This window comes from Toxorhynchites rutilus, chromosome 3 (genome assembly GCF_029784135.1).
Source record: "Toxorhynchites rutilus septentrionalis strain SRP chromosome 3, ASM2978413v1, whole genome shotgun sequence".
Classification (NCBI taxonomy): Eukaryota; Metazoa; Arthropoda; class Insecta; order Diptera; family Culicidae; genus Toxorhynchites; species Toxorhynchites rutilus.
The window spans coordinates 291,084,765-291,102,826 of NC_073746.1; the positions used below are offsets into that span (position 1 = coordinate 291,084,765).

General features: G+C 37.8%; 1 protein-coding gene across 2 annotated transcripts; it reads right to left on the reverse strand.

Moving 5' to 3' along the window:
* Nucleotides 1-643: 643 nt before the first annotated feature.
* LOC129774939 (zinc finger protein 501-like) lies at nucleotides 644-13,595 on the reverse strand. 2 transcript variants are annotated; one of them, XM_055779039.1, is made up of 10 exons: nucleotides 13,444-13,595; nucleotides 12,328-12,689; nucleotides 12,005-12,088; nucleotides 11,865-11,948; nucleotides 11,726-11,809; nucleotides 11,586-11,669; nucleotides 11,446-11,529; nucleotides 1,335-1,418; nucleotides 1,195-1,278; nucleotides 644-1,142 (listed from the first exon to the last, which is right to left on the reverse strand). In XM_055779039.1, the coding sequence occupies exons 1-10, from the start codon at nucleotides 13,464-13,466 to the stop codon at nucleotides 994-996; spliced, it is 1,122 nt and encodes a 373-aa protein (XP_055635014.1). In that variant the 5' UTR covers nucleotides 13,467-13,595; the 3' UTR covers nucleotides 644-993. The 2 variants fall into 2 exon arrangements, with proteins under 2 accessions (XP_055635014.1, XP_055635015.1); XM_055779040.1 differs by lacking the exon at nucleotides 11,586-11,669.
* Between the last annotated feature and the right edge of the window lie 4,467 nt (nucleotides 13,596-18,062).

The following is an 18,062-nucleotide window of genomic DNA, read 5'->3' on the forward strand; positions in this document are numbered from 1 at the left end:
TTTAGTTTTTTTGTTTTATGTATATTATAGGTTAGTTCATTAAAATAAAGTCTGCAGAATAATAATCTTTTTGAATTTTCTATTTTTTCTATTTTCAGCCTTCCAACTGTGTGCTTCCCCGAACCAGCTCATCTTCTTTTCGAGAACTCCACTCTAACGTCAAATATTAAAAATAAATTTATGTAAAATATTTTTTTTACATTTCAAAACACTAATAAAAACATGTAAAAATTTCAAAACGATCACATTTTATTTTCTTGCTAAAAAAAATTATGGAAAAACGTCGCAATTTCGGTCGTCACACCGGGCTACTACCTTAAATAACTCCCGATTTGATGATGTCATGAGCCAAAATGCTCATGAAATCTTGTAACTGATTGTTTTTCAATAGATGATAATTGTATTGCGATTTACTTCCATCATTTATGGAGCAAAAACGTCCAGAGAACAGTCGTATTCTTAGTCCTCGGAAATAGCAGAATTTTTGATGAAATGTTGCATAATTGTAAACTATTCCTCAAATCACACATACCAGTACTGGGAGCCTTCAAAATATCATCATATCATCGCGAAAATAACGAAAATTTGTTTGTGTATATGAAGGTGAGAGAGTGAAAATGACACACAAAAATATCACTTTTATTCATCTTTTCCGACATCATTTCCCAAATATCCACTGCACACTGTCACATTATACGCATATTCAGTGGGAACTCAACAAAAAGTGTTTGCAATTGATAAAAACTTGCCGCAAAAAGCGTTTTCACATGGATATGGAAGGCAATCGAATGTAAACACAAATATTGACGTCACAATGTGAAAAGTAGCTATGGTAGCGCATGTTATCCCGCACACTACGCTCGCAAATTCTGCCATCTGCTCACCTAATAATCCTTCTCACGGCTGTTAGTTGAACAACTTTTTGTCAAATTTCAGAAAACATTCCTGTTACTGATTTTATTTTACAATCGCTTCCAATGACAAAGGGATTCATCAACATTCCATTATCTCTTTCTTTGCGGTCACCAGTGATTCCTGTCTCGAGCCGCCTGTATCATTATCGTGTGTATCCAGGTGTTTTCTAAGAAGTGTAGAGCGCATGAAGGTTTCGAAACAAAACAAACATGAAAAGGGACGTTCACCTGCAAAAAAAATCTGGTGAATGGTTCATCACTATGGAACATATTTACCTACCACTATGAAGATTAATGTGCTTTTGGAACGTTCTACGATTCTTAAACGTTTCTGGACAACGTGGACAGGAAAAGGGACGTTCACCTGCAAAGGAATGACTCTTCTAATTGATTCATTGAGGATAAATATTTTTTACCAACCCATATGAGTTCCAATGTGCTGTTTGAGCGATATATTCTGCACAAATGCCTTCGGACAATGTGGACAAGAATAGGGACGTTCCCCTATAAAGGAATGATTTAGTCAATTGATACATTATAGAGCAATTCCAATTCCAAATTAGTCGAAAAAAGCCGACTTTTACACGACCCTCTCCGTTTTTTTGAGACCCTATACATAAGGTGGCAGCTACCCAAAATCATATTTTGACGTAGGATTACATCTTCCGGGAACATATTGGGGTACAATATGGAAATTGGAAATCGAAAATCAAGCACATCGTAAAAATTGTCCAATTTCAAACGCTTATTGCTCAGTCATTTCATGATGGATTGATGAAATTTTTGCGTCAATCGATTTTGGCACTCCATAACAACTTTTTATGGTGAAGAAAATAAAAAATGTCATGAAACTTACTATCGACCAATCGAAAAATCTCAACCCCTATCCTAACGGAAATACCCACTTCTGATTGGTCGAAATTGACGACACATGCGGCGGTTCCCTAACAGAGACATCAAAACCAAGCTGCCAAGAACAGGTCGTTTGGTTTAAACTGCCTGTTTTGTTGTGTTCATTTTCACCCAAGGAAAGTTCATACGGCGAAAAAAATTGAAAAAGTGAAGAAATATTAGAAAAAGTGATTTCCCATATGCTCTACATATAGTATTAGGTGCTGTTAATCCAATTAAAATTCGCATTGGGTTGAATAAAGACTCTGAAAGTAAAAGTTATAAAAGAAAACTACCTGTTCCATTTCTAGTATGTTTCCTCTATATTAAAGTACAGTAAAACCTCGATTATCCGCGAGCGGATGACCCGGGAATGCGAGTTCCTTAGTAATTCCACAAACCTTCCCGAAATTTGTCTGTGAGTGGTAGAGTCTTGCTCTTTTGTTTTGGTCATGGCTTTCACATTATCTGATCACTGATGTAAACGACCTTACAGATGGATTGTTCAACAATTTCTGTATTGATAAAACATAGTTTTCATGCTAAAATATCTTTTTTCGTGTTAGTACCTCATGTTTAGCCCTTTATTGCGTTATCCGCGATTTTGGTTATACGCGGTGATCTAGCCCGACTATTTTGCGGATAATCGGGGTTCACCTGTAACATGTTATTACTGATGAGAAAAATGATAATTGTGTTCGGTATTAGTAATTATCTTATATTACACTGGTGATTTTTTTTCTTTGGTTCATCCATACATAACATAGGAGGCATCTCGTCTAGGATTACAGAGCGGGTTTCATCATATCCCGTTCCCCCACGTTCCACGGTATCTTTTATCTGATACGCACCATCCAATGACTGTTTACCATCCTTCTGTCATCATCCCTCGATAAACACTGGTGGAGTGAACAAACAATACACAACAACCAAACAAAACAGCTCTTTTCAGTGCCACCAAATCATTATCAAAGAGTTTAACGATGTAATTCTTCAAACATATCCAAAATCAGCAGATAGCTAACGGAATCCTACGTCAACTATGCGGTCGTGTCTCGGACACAACCCTCCTGTGGCCTTTTTATCATCAGATGACCATTTGAAATTACAACTGATTCATTATATGGACGTATCCGTAATCATCGGACTTCTATTTTCAAATAATCGTTACTTGAAGGATGTCTGAATCAGATATGTCGCACAGCAAAATTAATTAACTATTTGGTAAAAATAACATTCCAAATACATCGTTAAAAAATCTACTCAATAATTGAGTTTAATATTTAAAAATGTTATTACTTAAACCACATACCTTTCGATTTTTTTTCAAATATTTTTATTAGATAACTCTTTCAGTTTAATAAAATTTGACGTGTGCCGTGTTGGATTCACCAAAATGAAAATATGAATTTATGAAAATTTGTGAAATTTCAATACTTCGCAAAATTATTACCATTTAATAGAAGAATATAAAAAATGGAATATACGGGTCCTATTATATAAATCGAATCGAGGATTCGATACAATCACTATCACATCGAGCAAAATCTCGTATTTTGTAAATCGAAACAATCTCACACCGAGCTCGAATTTCATGTGTTGCGATTGTGTATATTTAGGCGTTTCGAAAAAGGTGCTCAAAGGAAAATATCAGGGACGCAAACCAAAAAAAAATAATTCTCTGAAGGTATGCGACAAGCAAACCAAACAACTCGAAAAATTCTGAAAGCTGCACCGATAGCTATCACTCGGTCGATGCTATCGAATTGCTCGGAATCTATAATATCGGGTTGGGGAAAAAGAAATGTCGTATATTGTCATTATAAGGCAACACTTAAACATATCTTGTATTGTACTTATCGCATCGGGTCATACTATACGGCTATTTAAAGACGACAATCTGTGCTACAAGTGTCGTTTTGACAGTGTTGTGATTGTCCATTTCAGTCTCAAGTTATAGCGCGTCAAAAATGGAGTCCACCAAGCAAGAAATTCGCCAAATACGTAAAATAGTTTTTACTACCTTCGAGGTAAAACTGCAACGAAGGCGGCCGAAAAAATCGTGTAGTTTATGGACCCGATACTATAACGATTCGCACAGCACAGCGTTGGTTTGATCAATTTCGTTCTGGAGTAGTGGCTGTCGAAGATACACCCCGTACTGGAAGGCCAATCGTCGTGGAAACCGATAAAATCGTTGAAATCATCCAAGTACACCGGCATGTGAGTACTCGCTCGATTGGCCAGGAGCTGGGTATAGACCATAAAACCGTTTGGAACCATTTGCAGAAGATTGGATTCCAAAAAAGCTGGATGTATGGGTGCCACACAACTTGACGCAAAAAAAAACTTTTAGACCGAATCAACGCCTGCGATGCACTCGACCCATTTTTGAAGAAGATGGTGACTGGTGATGAGAAGTGGATCACGTACGACAACCTAAAGCGAAAAAAGTCGCGGTGAGCCGGCCCAAACCATCGCCAAGCCCGGATTGACGGCCAGGAAGGTTTTGCTGTGTGTTTGGTGGGATTGGAAGGGAATCATCCACTATGAGCTGATCAACTATGGCCAGACCCTCAACTCAGTTTTCTACTGTGAGCAGCTTGACCGTTTGAAGCAGACGATCGACCAGAAGCGGCCAGAAATGATCAATAGGAATGGTGATGTTTTCCACCAGGACAACGCTCGGCCTCACACATCTTTGATAACCCGCTAGAAGCTACGGGAGCTCGGATGGGATGTCCTATTGCACCCACCGTATAGTCCGGACCTGGTTCCATGTGATTATCATCTCTTCCGGTCCATGCAAACGCTCTTGGTGATACAAAGTTGGCCTCAAAAGAGGCTTGCGAAAACTGGCTGACTGAGTTTTTTGCAAATAAGGAGGGCGAGTGACGGGGGGGGGGGGGGGGGTTTATAAGGGGGGGATAGTGAAGTTTCCTTCTAAAGCATGGTTTAGAGTTCCCGTGAACGTGAACTTGGACAGGTGGTGGAATAGTACGATCATTTCACGGTGAACTACATTGCGAACAAACAATTCAAAAAATCGTGGTGAATAGAATGATTTTGTTCACGTTCACATTCATATTACAAGTTTGGCAGTAAACATGAAGTAAATAAACACCGATCTTCAATAAAGTAATTCGGATAAAATATACAGTTGTTCACGAATCAACCCGAAGCAACGAAGTTTTTCTACTCGCGCAGAGGTCCGATTGAATGAAATTGCATCCATATCAAAATATTCATTGAAAACTTGAAAATTGTTAAACACATCCTTTTACAGTTCACGGTGAAATAATTTTCAGAATGCCTTGGGACATTCGAACGTGAACATGAACGGGGAAATATTTTGACGTCTATATTCACCACTGTTTTCACGTTCACGTTCACCGAAGTCGGTGAACTATGGTGAGTTCACCAACATCTCGATTCCACGGTGGAAATTCAGAATCGTTGTGAAATATTGAATTAATCCACTTTTATCAATATACATTATGTTGAAACATGTTTTTCAACTAGAAAATGTTCATCCCTATCGTTTTAGGATGTTTTCCACTCGTTTTATATATGGACTGATGAATTATTGACAAAAAAGTGTTTGTCCGCGTTCACGTTCACGGGAACTCTAAACCTACCTTAAGGCCGTTTTATATTATCCAGCACGTAGCGTAAACGGCACGTACCGACACCGGCAGACAAATACATGATGTACTCATATAATCAGGCATAGCAACTTCTCTGTACGGACCAGCAGCGCAGACGGAGCGGAGAAATGCTACTGGTGATTCAACCGATGTCGTACCGAAAGGTACCGAAGAGCGACGAACGCACTCATACCACGAACTTCGACGTTTGATTTGTATGTATGGTGCTACTCGCTCGTGTAATTCGTGCCCGGCACCGGCAAAATATTCTTTTCGAGAATTCCTTCATGCATTTGTCTGAAACGTGCTGTGTATGTCCGGAGCCGTTCCGCTGTATATACGCATACACATTTGAAACACACGCAATAATATCTGTCTTGCATGAAACGTGCCATGCCGGTTACGCTACGTGCCTGATAATATAATATTACCTTTAGAGTACCCGTGAACGTGAACTTGAACAGGCGGTGGAATAGGACGATCATTTCACGGTGAACTACATTGCTAACAAACAATTCAAAAAATCGTGGTGAATAGAATGATTTTGTTCACGTTCACGTTCATTTTAAAAGTTCGACAGTGAACGTGAAGTAAATAAACATCGATCTTCAATAAAGTAACTCGGATAAAATATACAGTTGTTCACCAATCAACCCAAACCAACGAAGTTTTTTAACCCGCGCAGAGATCCGATTGATTGAAATTGCATCCATATCAAAATTTTCATTGAAAACTTGAGAATTGCTAAACATATCCTTTTACAGTTCGCGGTGAAATAATTTTCAGAATGCCTTGGGACATTCGAACGTGAACATGAACGTGGAAATATTTTGACGTCTATATTCACTACTGTTTTCACGTTCACGTTCACCGAAGTCGGTGAACTATGGTGAGTTCACCAACATCTCGATTCCACGGTGGAAATTCAGAATTGTTGTGAAATATTGAATTAATTCATTTTTATCAATATGAATTGTGTTTGAACATGTTTTTCAACTAGAAAATGTTTCTTCCTATCGTTTCAAGATGTTTTCCTCGCGTTTTATGTATGGACTGATGAATTATTAACAAAAAAGTGTTTGCCCGCGTTCACGTTCACGGGAACTCTAAACCTACCTTTAACTGGCAACAAGTTTGCGAACAAAACGGCGCATATTTGACTTAAATTGGACAATTTTAAGTATGTTAAATAAAGCGTCAAATTTCGATCAGAAATACGACATTTTTTCCCCCAACCCAATAGTAAAATAGGGCTAACGAGCAAAATTCTTACCGCCTCGGTTTCTATAATAGGGCCCTACATGCAATTCTACATAAGAAACCAATGTTTGTTGAATAATAGAAAATCCCCATTATTCAGCGCCGCGAGTAACGTGAGATAACAAAATTACTCGCTCTATTCTGGAAGCCACCTTAATTTTTAGCTCTTATTTGATACACGAGTCGATAACATATTAGGACGCCATTCTCCGTGCGGAATCGTGGAATATTGCTGCTGACGACACGACTAAGTCGGCGGTCATACTGAATGCAGCTTTGCGCGAAAATGAATCGTGTGCAATCGTGAGAAATATACAACTACATAGAATTATAAATCGCTCTTGCTGTCGGGAAAATTCAGTTTTGACGTACAATTACGTTTTCAGCAACATATAAAGAATTTCAATTAACACCTTGGCGTCCGGTGCGGTCCGGTTACAGTGGTTACGTGCGCATAGTATCTCAGTGGTCGGCGATAGCACTTTAGTATCATTTGCATTCTGTTTGGGTTTTGTTTAGGTAACAACAACTTACACACGCCAACAAATTTTATGTTTTTATAAGTAGAGGAGGTGGGGACATACGGATATATTAAGAACATCAATTATATCAGTCGAAACTCATGTTCCTCCAAACTTAAATGCAGTTTCTTACATTTCAATATACTATTTTTCGAATTAATCGGCCGAATGTTTTACTAAACAGATCGATTACCCGCATGGACATTAGGGTGCCAATGAAAATGGTCAACTCGAATTTCAAAAAGTTACCACATAAAAAATGTTCACCGCCTCGAAAAAACACCCTATGCCGAATTTCAGCTCAATCGGACTTAAGGGAGAGTGGCGCAAAGCGGTCAAAGTTTGATTTTTTTTGTAAATCGAAAAATCACCCAAGGGAGTGGAGATCTAGTGTCATCTCGAAAAAAATTTTTTTATCAAAAATCGGCATTCTGGGACTTGGTTTTTCTTCGGAGTACGAAACGAAAAGTATGGTTTTGGGTGCTAATAAAAATAGTTATCTCGATTTTTCATTCGAAACTTGCTACGAAATGTTGATCTGCACGATAATATACCCTATGCAAAATATTAGCCAATTCTGACTTCATTTACTGGTGTCACAAACGTTGAAATTTGATTTTTTTGGAAAACAAAAAAATATCTAAAATCGAGGATTTAAAAAAAAATTGATGCCAAATGTCTTAAATTTACAGTTATCTCGAACTTTTTTTGTCAAAAATCGAATTTTCAGGCGGAAAAACCGGTCCCAGAGTGCCGTTTTTTGACAAAAAAATAATTTTCGGAATGAGATCTCTACGTTTCATGCAATTTCAAAACATTTGGCATCAAAAACAAATTTTCGAAAACCCCGATTTCCTTTACTCCTCCCTCCCTTGAGCGATTTTTCGATTTTCAAAAAACTCAAACTTGGACCGCTTTGCGCCACTCTCCCTTAAGTCCGATTGTGCTGAAATTCGGCATGGGGTGTTTTTTCGAGGTGGTGAACATTTTGTATAGGGTAACTTTTTGAAATTTTAGGGTCGATTGTTTCCCATACATCCATTGGCACCCTAATAGACATATAATGGGGGGGCATGAGGACAGGTTTGTAATATTCACGTATGTATATCTTGAAAATTTCATGAAAGTAAGGGAACAGGGTTGAGAACTTATGAAAGCTAACGATTAGTTTAGTAAAACTTAACAATTTATAATTTCCCGATAATATCAAGAACGGGCGGCGACAAGCCAAGTGATCCGAATTAGCGCTGCCGGCGCCAAGCGAATATTTTTTTACGAAACGTGCGAACGTCAAAATGTTAACAACCTAGATATTGCTCGCGTCACGAAAATTGTCAAATTTTGAAGGCTTTTTGCTCAGACTATCCGTGATGTACTCAACATACTTTGGCATCAATCGATTTGTACACTCCCTAACAATTTATTGTAATATACTTTTAAAGTTTCCAATTGTTAATATGTATAAATAGCATTGAAAATAGAGCTTTAATTTCCATATATTTGTGTAGCCGCAACGCGTTTTCCTATCACGAACTAGAAAATCGGTCTAGTACTGGTTAGGAAAACACATTGCGGTCTACATGAGATAGTTAATCTAATCATAAAATTATTATTAATCATAGTTCATAAAATATTGAAGTTCTAAATCCATTGAAATAATGAACCTAGGTAGGTTCAACTAGGGCCGGAATCAAACAGTGAAAACGAACTTTAAATCATTCGAACAGCTCAATAATCAAACTTATTTTACTGTTTTAAACAAACTGAAACACCCAATTTCACCCAGTCTAATTCGGAAACTAGAACAATTCATTCCATTCCCTTGAGCAATATATAAAACATCCAGAATATTTGGCCCTATTATAGAAATCCAGTCGATAAGAATTTTGCTCGTTAGCTCTATTTTACTATTATAGATACCGAGCAAGTCGACCGAGTGATAGCTATCGGTACAGCTGTCAGAATTTTTCGAGTTGGTCGGTTTGCTTGTTTCATATCTTCGGTGAATTATTTTGTATTGGTTTGCGTTCCTGATATTTTCCTTCGGGAAACATTTCAGAAACGCTTGAATATATGCCATTGCAACAAATAAAATTCGAGCTCGGGAAGAGATTATCTCGATTTAAAAAATACGAAATTTTGCTCGATGTGATAGTGATAGTGATTGTATCAACATCTTGATTCAATTTATATTATGGGGCCCAATGCATCAAATCTAAGGTAACAGGATCAGACCTAGAATATTTTGAACAGCATCTGAAGAACCTTTATACCCCGCATCATAGAAATTTGATATATTTTAAATACCTTATATTTGTTAGAATAAGGTATTTAAAATATTTATATAACGCAATATAAACCAGCATTTTTTTTCACTACATTGTAAATGTTTGTAGCCTCCACGTAGATACCACAAACAACGTCGTATCAATAATAACTATGTCAATCAATGACACTACACCCAGGTTTTTTTTACGCGGGGGATACGTACCTCGTAAAAAAACCGCGTTAATTGGAAAATCCGCGTAAAATAAACCGCGGTAATTCGAAAATCCGCGTTAATTGGAAAATCCGCGTAAAAAAAACATGTCACCTAATGATAGATATCAAATGGGACTACCCTTACGTAGAACGGAAATTAAAAGGTGAGTGTTGCTCGCTTACGAAAACCCGTAGTTTTTTCCTGCAATTTCGTTGACACTGGTAGCTATAGTTCGGTTTTCCTCACGAATGAGGTCATCTGCTGTTGCTAGAAGATTCCCTTGTGATTTGCACACTCTGCTGCCGATGCACGTGCAGTTCCACTGTTGGACCGTTCAGAGCTAAGTAGACAGGGAAATCCATTCACGAATCGCTGCCCGTAAAAACCCCGTCCCGTTGTACAGCCCGGTGAGCTACCCGTTACCCAACACCTAAAATCCACGTAAGAATCGTGATAAGGTGCGGCACTAATTTTCCTCATAAGCGCTAAAGTCCGTTACAAGCACTAATTACCGTAATATGCTCTGAGGGAACATAAGAGAAAAATGTTTGCTGAGGGGGAGATGTGTTATTTGCACTGGTCTTTTCTTACGCGGGTACCGCGTTAATTGGAAAATCCGCGTAAAAAAAACGCGTTAATTGAAAAATCAAGGTAAAAAAAACGCGCAAGTAAAAACCGCGTAAAAAAACCTGGGTGTAAATCTATGATAATGTTTCAAAATTGGACATATAAAATTAGTAAATATCAATACAGATTTTCTGAGAAAAAACTAAGAAAAAATAATTTTAGGCCAAAAACAAAGATTTTGTAATTTCAACCCTGCCCTATGGTTCCGATCAAGACGGGTCTATGGTACTAGGTGAGGCCGTTTCGTCACTAAGTTGGTTAGGGGAGCGGTATATGAAAACAGTACGGAAGAAAGCAGAAGGGGAATTATTTGCTTGAAGCGTGAAAGAGACAGACTGATCAGGAACGAGCTTCGGCACTAGCGTATTGTGTTTTGTTTACAAACAAAACACAGTAGACTTCCAAGATGGCTGAAGAGTGGTTTTAGCAAGTTGGCCCACCTTAGGATATACTTCTAGGCGCCTTGGTTCCGATATTGCATAGATATTCCACAAACATTAATTTCGTTATAAAATATGGGTTTATCTCGAGGACTGGACTAAATGTTATATATATATATACAGTTTTTCACATGCGATTTTATGTGAAAATCTATATCTCATTTTTATATTGCTTTTCTCAAATGATAGCGCTTTCACGAAAAATTGAAATTTCTTTTTTTTTCAAATTCATGAATTCATATCATGGTGAGTCCGACAAGTCTCTGCTATAATTTTAACCATAATAAATAAAGATGTCCCTAATAAAACATTTTTTTTTTATTAGAGACCCCTAATTTAACTTGAGTAAGATATTTTAACGGTATATTTAAAATGTTATTTTAACTAAATAGTCTAAATACTAAATTTTTCAAAAACTTTGCTTTACCTTATATTTTAATCAGACATCTGGATTTCGATTATTTCTTCGATTTCTCATCCGGTATGAGGTTATAAACCCATTGGTGACACGGAATGAAGGGCAGAAACTCAGTCGTAATCGAAATGGGACACCCTAAGGTTGCTGCATCACATGTATAAAGTTAAAAAAAACGGAGAGTCAGATCGCCGGTAAGCTGAGTATGCGATGAATTGTTGGTTTGTAGTAAAACATTCTTGACCAACCCGTGTGAATTCGAATGTGTTGTTTGAGCGCCACAAGTTGCCTAAACGCCTTAGGGCATTGTGGACAAGAATGGGGACGTTCACCTGCAATGAAATGACTCTGCTGAATAGTTTATCTTACCAAACAATTCTCTACCAACCCGTATGAGTTCGAATGTGCAGTTTGAGCGATGTATTTCCTATAAACGCCTTCGGACAATGTGGACACGAATAGGGACGTTCGTCTACGAATGAAAGACTCTGCTAAATGGTTCATTGTTGTAAAACATTTTTCACCAACCCGTATGAGTTCGAATGTAGCTTGTTAGCGTTGGTCGATGCTTAAAAGCCTTCGGACAAAGTGGACAAGAATAGGGACGTTTATCTGCAAAGAAATTACCCTGCCGAAAAGTTCATTGTGGTAAACCAGTTTTACCAACCAGTATGAATTGGAATGTGACTTCGAAGCATTGAAGAACTCTTGAACGCTTTCGGGCAATGTGAACAAGCATAAGGACGTTCACCTGCAAAAGAATGATCCCGCTCTATGATTTATCGAATCGAACGTTTTCCAACCAACCTGTATGATTTCGAACGTGCACTTCGAGTGCGTATTTTGAGCGAAATGTTTTATCGCATCTTTCACAGTTTAACAATGTTTGTTCTGAAAAAGATTATTAGTCAATGTTTGCGGTGAATAACAACCCTTTCCACAAGTATGTGACCATATGTAGTCTATCATCAAGCCTTCAAACGTCAGCCTTTCTTACATTTTTAATGAACTGAGGGTGAGTGAACTTTCTCCTGTAAGGCATCCAAATTACTTGTCTTGGTATACTTGTTGTAACAACCAGAATCAATCTCAAATTGTCTCGTCTTCGTCACTGACGAAGAATACCTCACCTTTTTCTCTCTTGGTTTGCAATTCGGGTTCCTGTGGAATTGGCGCAAAGTCCGATGTTGTATCTGTCTCAAAAATGTTAGTACTATTCGACATTTCGGGGTCATCGATAATTAACTCTGGCTCTATCTTTATGGCATTCGGTTCGGCGCTGGGCAGAATATGGAAGCAGCTCTCGGAAAGATTGTGAACAATTATGAACTCTTGCCGGCATTTGTCACATATAGGATAACTACTCAACTGGGAAGTGACACTGCACACATTTTGCAGGATAGTTTTCATCTGCTGCTCTTGGTGATGAGAAGGGATCAGCGTATAACCAAATTCTTCGTTGCACACAGCAGAACAGAAGCTGCATTGTTCACTGTTGAAATGGAATGTAGTCGAACATCAATAGTTTTCAAAGCATGTAAATAATAAATTAGCAATTCCTTCCGCTTTCTTTTTTGTGATTTATGACCGAAAATAGAATAGTATTCAACAGGATATACAGTGATAGAAACTCTACTTCGTGTGCCACTATGAAGATCTCTTTTCCCTTCTTTCAAAAGTCATAAGCATGCTTTTGAATCATTCTATCATCAAAAACGACCTCAAAATCACTTGAAAAAATCTCGGAGGTAGCCTTCTGAAATGACCGAAGACAGTCACAATAAACAAGGGTTACCAAGTAAAATATTGAATCGTAACACTGATCATACTTTCGGAATCGAATTCGAATCATTTCAAATACCGTACGAATGAGTTTGAGTCAATTTCCATACATTCGCCATTCTTAGAGAAATAAAAACAATTATTCTGAAGACAGATAGCAAACCTTTTCACTCTCATATAAAACTATGACTTTACCTAAATAGAATGTTCCGAAAGCTTATTTTTGACCTTCGAAAGAAGGGAAAAGAGATCTGCATAGTGGCGTACGAATTTAAGTTTGTATCACTGTATTCTGCTATTAAAAAGCATGTAAAAAACTTGAATTGCTGTTATTATTTCCTAATTGAAACATTCTAACATTTATGTCTCAACATTTATCAACACAAGGGGGTCATATCGGCCTATTAAGTTAAACTTAGGTTCCAATTGTGCAATTCCATACAGAATTTACAAAATAAACTTACAAATTGTTGCTAACAATCGCCATCTCACTCTTGCAGCGAAATTTTAATTAATCGAATGAATTTAAAGATCAAAACTACCCAATTTTAACTTGGATGCGCTAAAATTTATCTTATATTTTGGGAGCAAACAACAAACTGTGATTTGTGGTTTGAATCTCTTAAATTTATTGACAGCTTAAGCAAATGTTAATAAACGAAAAAACTAGGGATGCCAGAAGAATTCTCCAACTATATACAGTAAGTTACATCTAATTTGACATCTAGCTAATTGGACAGACCTGCAATGCGACACGTTTCATTGGACATTTTTACCTCTAATTGGACATTTTTGTAAACATCGTGTTCGGGGCCCAAATTATGACCCCACATTGAAAGTCGACACCTTCCACTGTCATCACGAATGACCAATTACAGGTCAAAATCGCCTCCAATGCGACTCTGAGTGGTGCCTCGGCATGTCGAATTAGATGTAATTTAGTGTACAACGCACCAAGAGGAATTGAAGTATTACTACAGGTGGGCCAATATGCCAAAACCACTATGCACAACCACTTTCATAAACAAACTGCAATACATTACGATCAATTGCATGACAGACGTCTCTTCGGTAGAAGCTAGTTTGGTTTTGTTAATCTTTATTTTGATTGTAAACGAGCCGAAACAAGCGATAGTCAAAAAAAAAGCAAAGAAAATTGCAAAACACTTGCAGGCCTCCTGTTAATCTAGGGAATGTGAAATTCCCTAGATTCTTGCTTCAAGCAAGACTTTGTTCACGCAGCTGTGGTTGATAAAGAAAAAAGGGGAATTCGGCTTACCATATGCTGACCCGGCGTGAGTTGCTCCGGTGGTATATTGCCACGTTAACCTCGAGAGACGATGACCACTTGTTTTTATCCTCTTCCTTTTTGTCAGTCATTATCCTTGCTTATTTTTCAGCTTGATTTGTCTTCACATGAGGCACTATTCAATCACTTTCAATTCCCTGAACACATCAGCGCGAAATGCACACGCGCGACGGCGGAAAATATTGCTGCTGCTGCTGCTCACTGGTTTCGCTGAATAAGCGTTCACTGAAAGCCAAATGGCACCGCGGCGACAAGAACACGTGAAAATGTAACCCGAACAAAACCAACGCTGCACTACTATTACTACTGAGACACGAAACCGAAAACCTTTTTCGTTGAACTTCAAAATTAAACTGATCTTTATTAATCAAAACTTAGCCTAGCTAAATTCTAAGAGAAGGAAGAACGATCTCCCTTTCCTATTCTTTCAGATAACCAACCACGTGGTTATCTGTCTTCAAATTCTCAGCGTGGGATTTCCCCAGCTGTTTCCTTTTCAGATAACCGAAACATATCGGTTATCTGTTTACTCTATCTTGCCGCGCGGAACCTTTTTCCACTTGTTTGCGGCCCTAATCTGTTCCTTTTGCCCCTCGCGCTCTTTCCACGCGCTTCGTAAGGGGCAGACCAAAAATATACATTCTTATCACCCTTTTGGGTGGTCCATACGGCACTCTCGCCTTGTTTCTTATCCTTAAGAATTATGCTTCCCACGAAAATGGTTCAATATTGTTGCACAACATAGGTGGTTGTGAAATAATATTAAGGGTGTGTTTCAGATATTGAAATGTTGTACAATATATTGTATGATATCAAAAAAATTAGATATTTATTGTGCAACGCTTACAATATTGCATGATCTATGTGTGACGTTGTGCAATATAGTGTCAGTTAATGTCAAAGCCCATGTTTACATTTATATCGTCTCGGGTGTAAAGTGTTATCCTAAAAAATTTCACAAAATGTTTTTCGAGGACACATGTGTCGCGATGGCCATCAAAAACGCCGACTGGGACTTTATTATCAAGTTTATTGAGACTAATCATTCACTTCCGGCATTATGGGCATTATACAGTCTTGCACTATATTCAGGACCGGCTTCAATATTATCCCCAAATGATTCAATTTCGTTGCACAAATATGACTGTGACGCCATAATATTGTACGTCTGTGGACAACCTTCAATAATAATGTCAATAAATTCGTACAATAGTATTGTGCGTGTATGGGGCGCTTTACGATCGTAGCAGTCCCGCATTATCACACGCCTGAAGCATGTACAGTAAACATTCGCTAACTGGGCGAAAAGGGAAGACCAGTTATCGACATTTGCGTTTTAACTGGTCCGGCGTGTAAAACGTCGAATAAAATCGAGGGGAACTTCAATGAATTGTTTGATTCGCGTTAATCATGAAATTGGATGAACAAAAGGATTCCAATGGAAGATTCGCATTGAGTGCGACAACAGGTGTGAAATATAATTTGAAGAAATGATTTTACTGTAATTTAATCAATGTTTTTGTCATGCGAAAATAATGTCAATTTTCATAACATTCCAAATTACATTCGAATGCCCCTCACAGCAAATCTTCCATTTGAAAAAGGCGTCAATTGTTTACGATATTCGGCTTTTTAACTGGTCCAAGGACCAGTTAACGTTCGCCCTGTTAAAAAGCAGACCGGTTAAACCAGGACCAGTTAGTGAGCGATTACTGTATCCATTTCACATCGATAGACGACGAGTGAGGTTCGATGTTATACGTTCTGGCACAGTCTAATCGCCACGAGTGTGGTTCGACGTTATACGTGAAGGGGTTAAGCATCGACGGTGTTGGTTGTAGAATTTTCGAAAACCGATGCACTGGTAGTTTTTCTCTTCCTCATCAATGCACAATTTTTAGCGCAGAAGCTTTCTAGTTAATGTGAACACTTGGATGCCAATGAATGTATGGGGAAAAAAATCGACCTTAAAAGTGACGCAAACAGTCAGTTTCAGTTTTTTAAAAATCGAAAATTCACACAATCGATGTTTTATTTAGCTTCACCCGTTTGCATGTACGTTTGTAACTTTGTCTGTAGCGTTGTCCCACATTAACCCTTTAACGGGTACCGGCATCCATATTGCCACCAACGATTTTATTTTTTTCTCTTCTTTAACAATAAATTATCACTTCTAACCTTATGTGGTAACTTGTTCTCATGTCTAGCAACATGCCTGATTTTTAGCGCGAAAAAATCAAAAACTATTCATTTTGGAGCCATTTTTATGTCAATAACTCCCAATTTAGAGAGAAATTATTGAAAAACAGTCATTTGGTTGAAGTTTTCAATAAATATGAACTGTTTAGGACCTTTTATTAGTTGTTTTTCGTTGAAACTAACATAAAAATTTCAAATACTAAAACATTTTTACCATCAAGTATTTTCCGCTAGACGGTCAGGTGGCATCTATATTGCCACCAACATTTTACGCTAGCCGGGCAGTGGCAACTATATTGGCACCAATTTTTTCAATGTTTTTGATTGTTTTGCTATTGAAAAAAATGTTTTGTGTATTTTAGCATGTAAACATGTCGTTGAAATGGAGTTTGGCAATTATATTGTCATCAACATTTTACGCTAGCCGGGCAGGTGGCATCTATATTGCCATCAACATTTTACGCTAGCCGGGCTATGGCAACTATGGGCCCTATTCCAGAAATTTGTTTTTATATTCCAGAAGCTGAGCTCGACTAAAAACAGACGAGTAGCTCGTCTGGCTCGACGACCGTTTGGCCGCGCTCGTCGATGAATCAATCTGAATCGTCTAGTTTGTTTGATGTGTTCGTTCACCTTGTTGATTGAAAGCATCGGTATTCTTCTGCTCCGCCTTTATCTTCAAAAATGGTTTCACGGCTAAACTAGTAATGCATAAGCAATGTATGTTTTTAACTACAACCATCAAATTCAATTCAGTAATTGCAAGATTTTACAGATTTTCAAATAGGCTTCTTCCAAACAACACAACCAAATGTAAACATCGAACACATATCCAGGGATGCTAGATGACTGTTTTGAATGTATCAACACGGCACGAAAAGTGTCTTCACATATTGAACGAAAATGAGTTGATTAGGTGAACAAACATTGCTCCCAATAAATCCATAATAACAAAACGGCTGAGTGATAAAATCATATGCTCGAGGAAAAATATCAATGAAACCGAAAGATATATGAAACTTATTTCTTTTTGTTATGTTTTTTTTATATTTTGGCACTGATAAAATAGTATCGATTGATCAATTTTAAAACTGTTTGTTGTTTTTCTCAAAACAAAAACATGTCTTCTCATCTGACATCACCGATCATACCGAAAAAAACTGACTGAAGACTCTCCAGTCTACCAAATAAAACATTTCAATGAAACTCGTGTACTGGAATGGGATATTTTGCTCGTCTCGACAGTGACTGAAGCCGAGACGAGACGAGACGAATTGCTCGTCTCGTTTTCAGGAATAGGGCCCTATGGATGTGACTGTCCGCTGACTTATTTTGATGATGTAACCAGAACATATGATTGTTCTATATGATGTAACCATATAGAACAACGAATTTTGCTCTGTTCTGACGAGGAAAGTTTTCGCTTCATCGACGGTGTACTCAGTCGAATTCAATATTCATGTCATCCACATTCTCACTAAAATTAGATAAAGTTGAAATTCGATATGTCGATGCTGCTTCACTGTTCATCAATTTCTGGGCTGACCATTCTTCTCGCCGCTATGATAGCAAGTC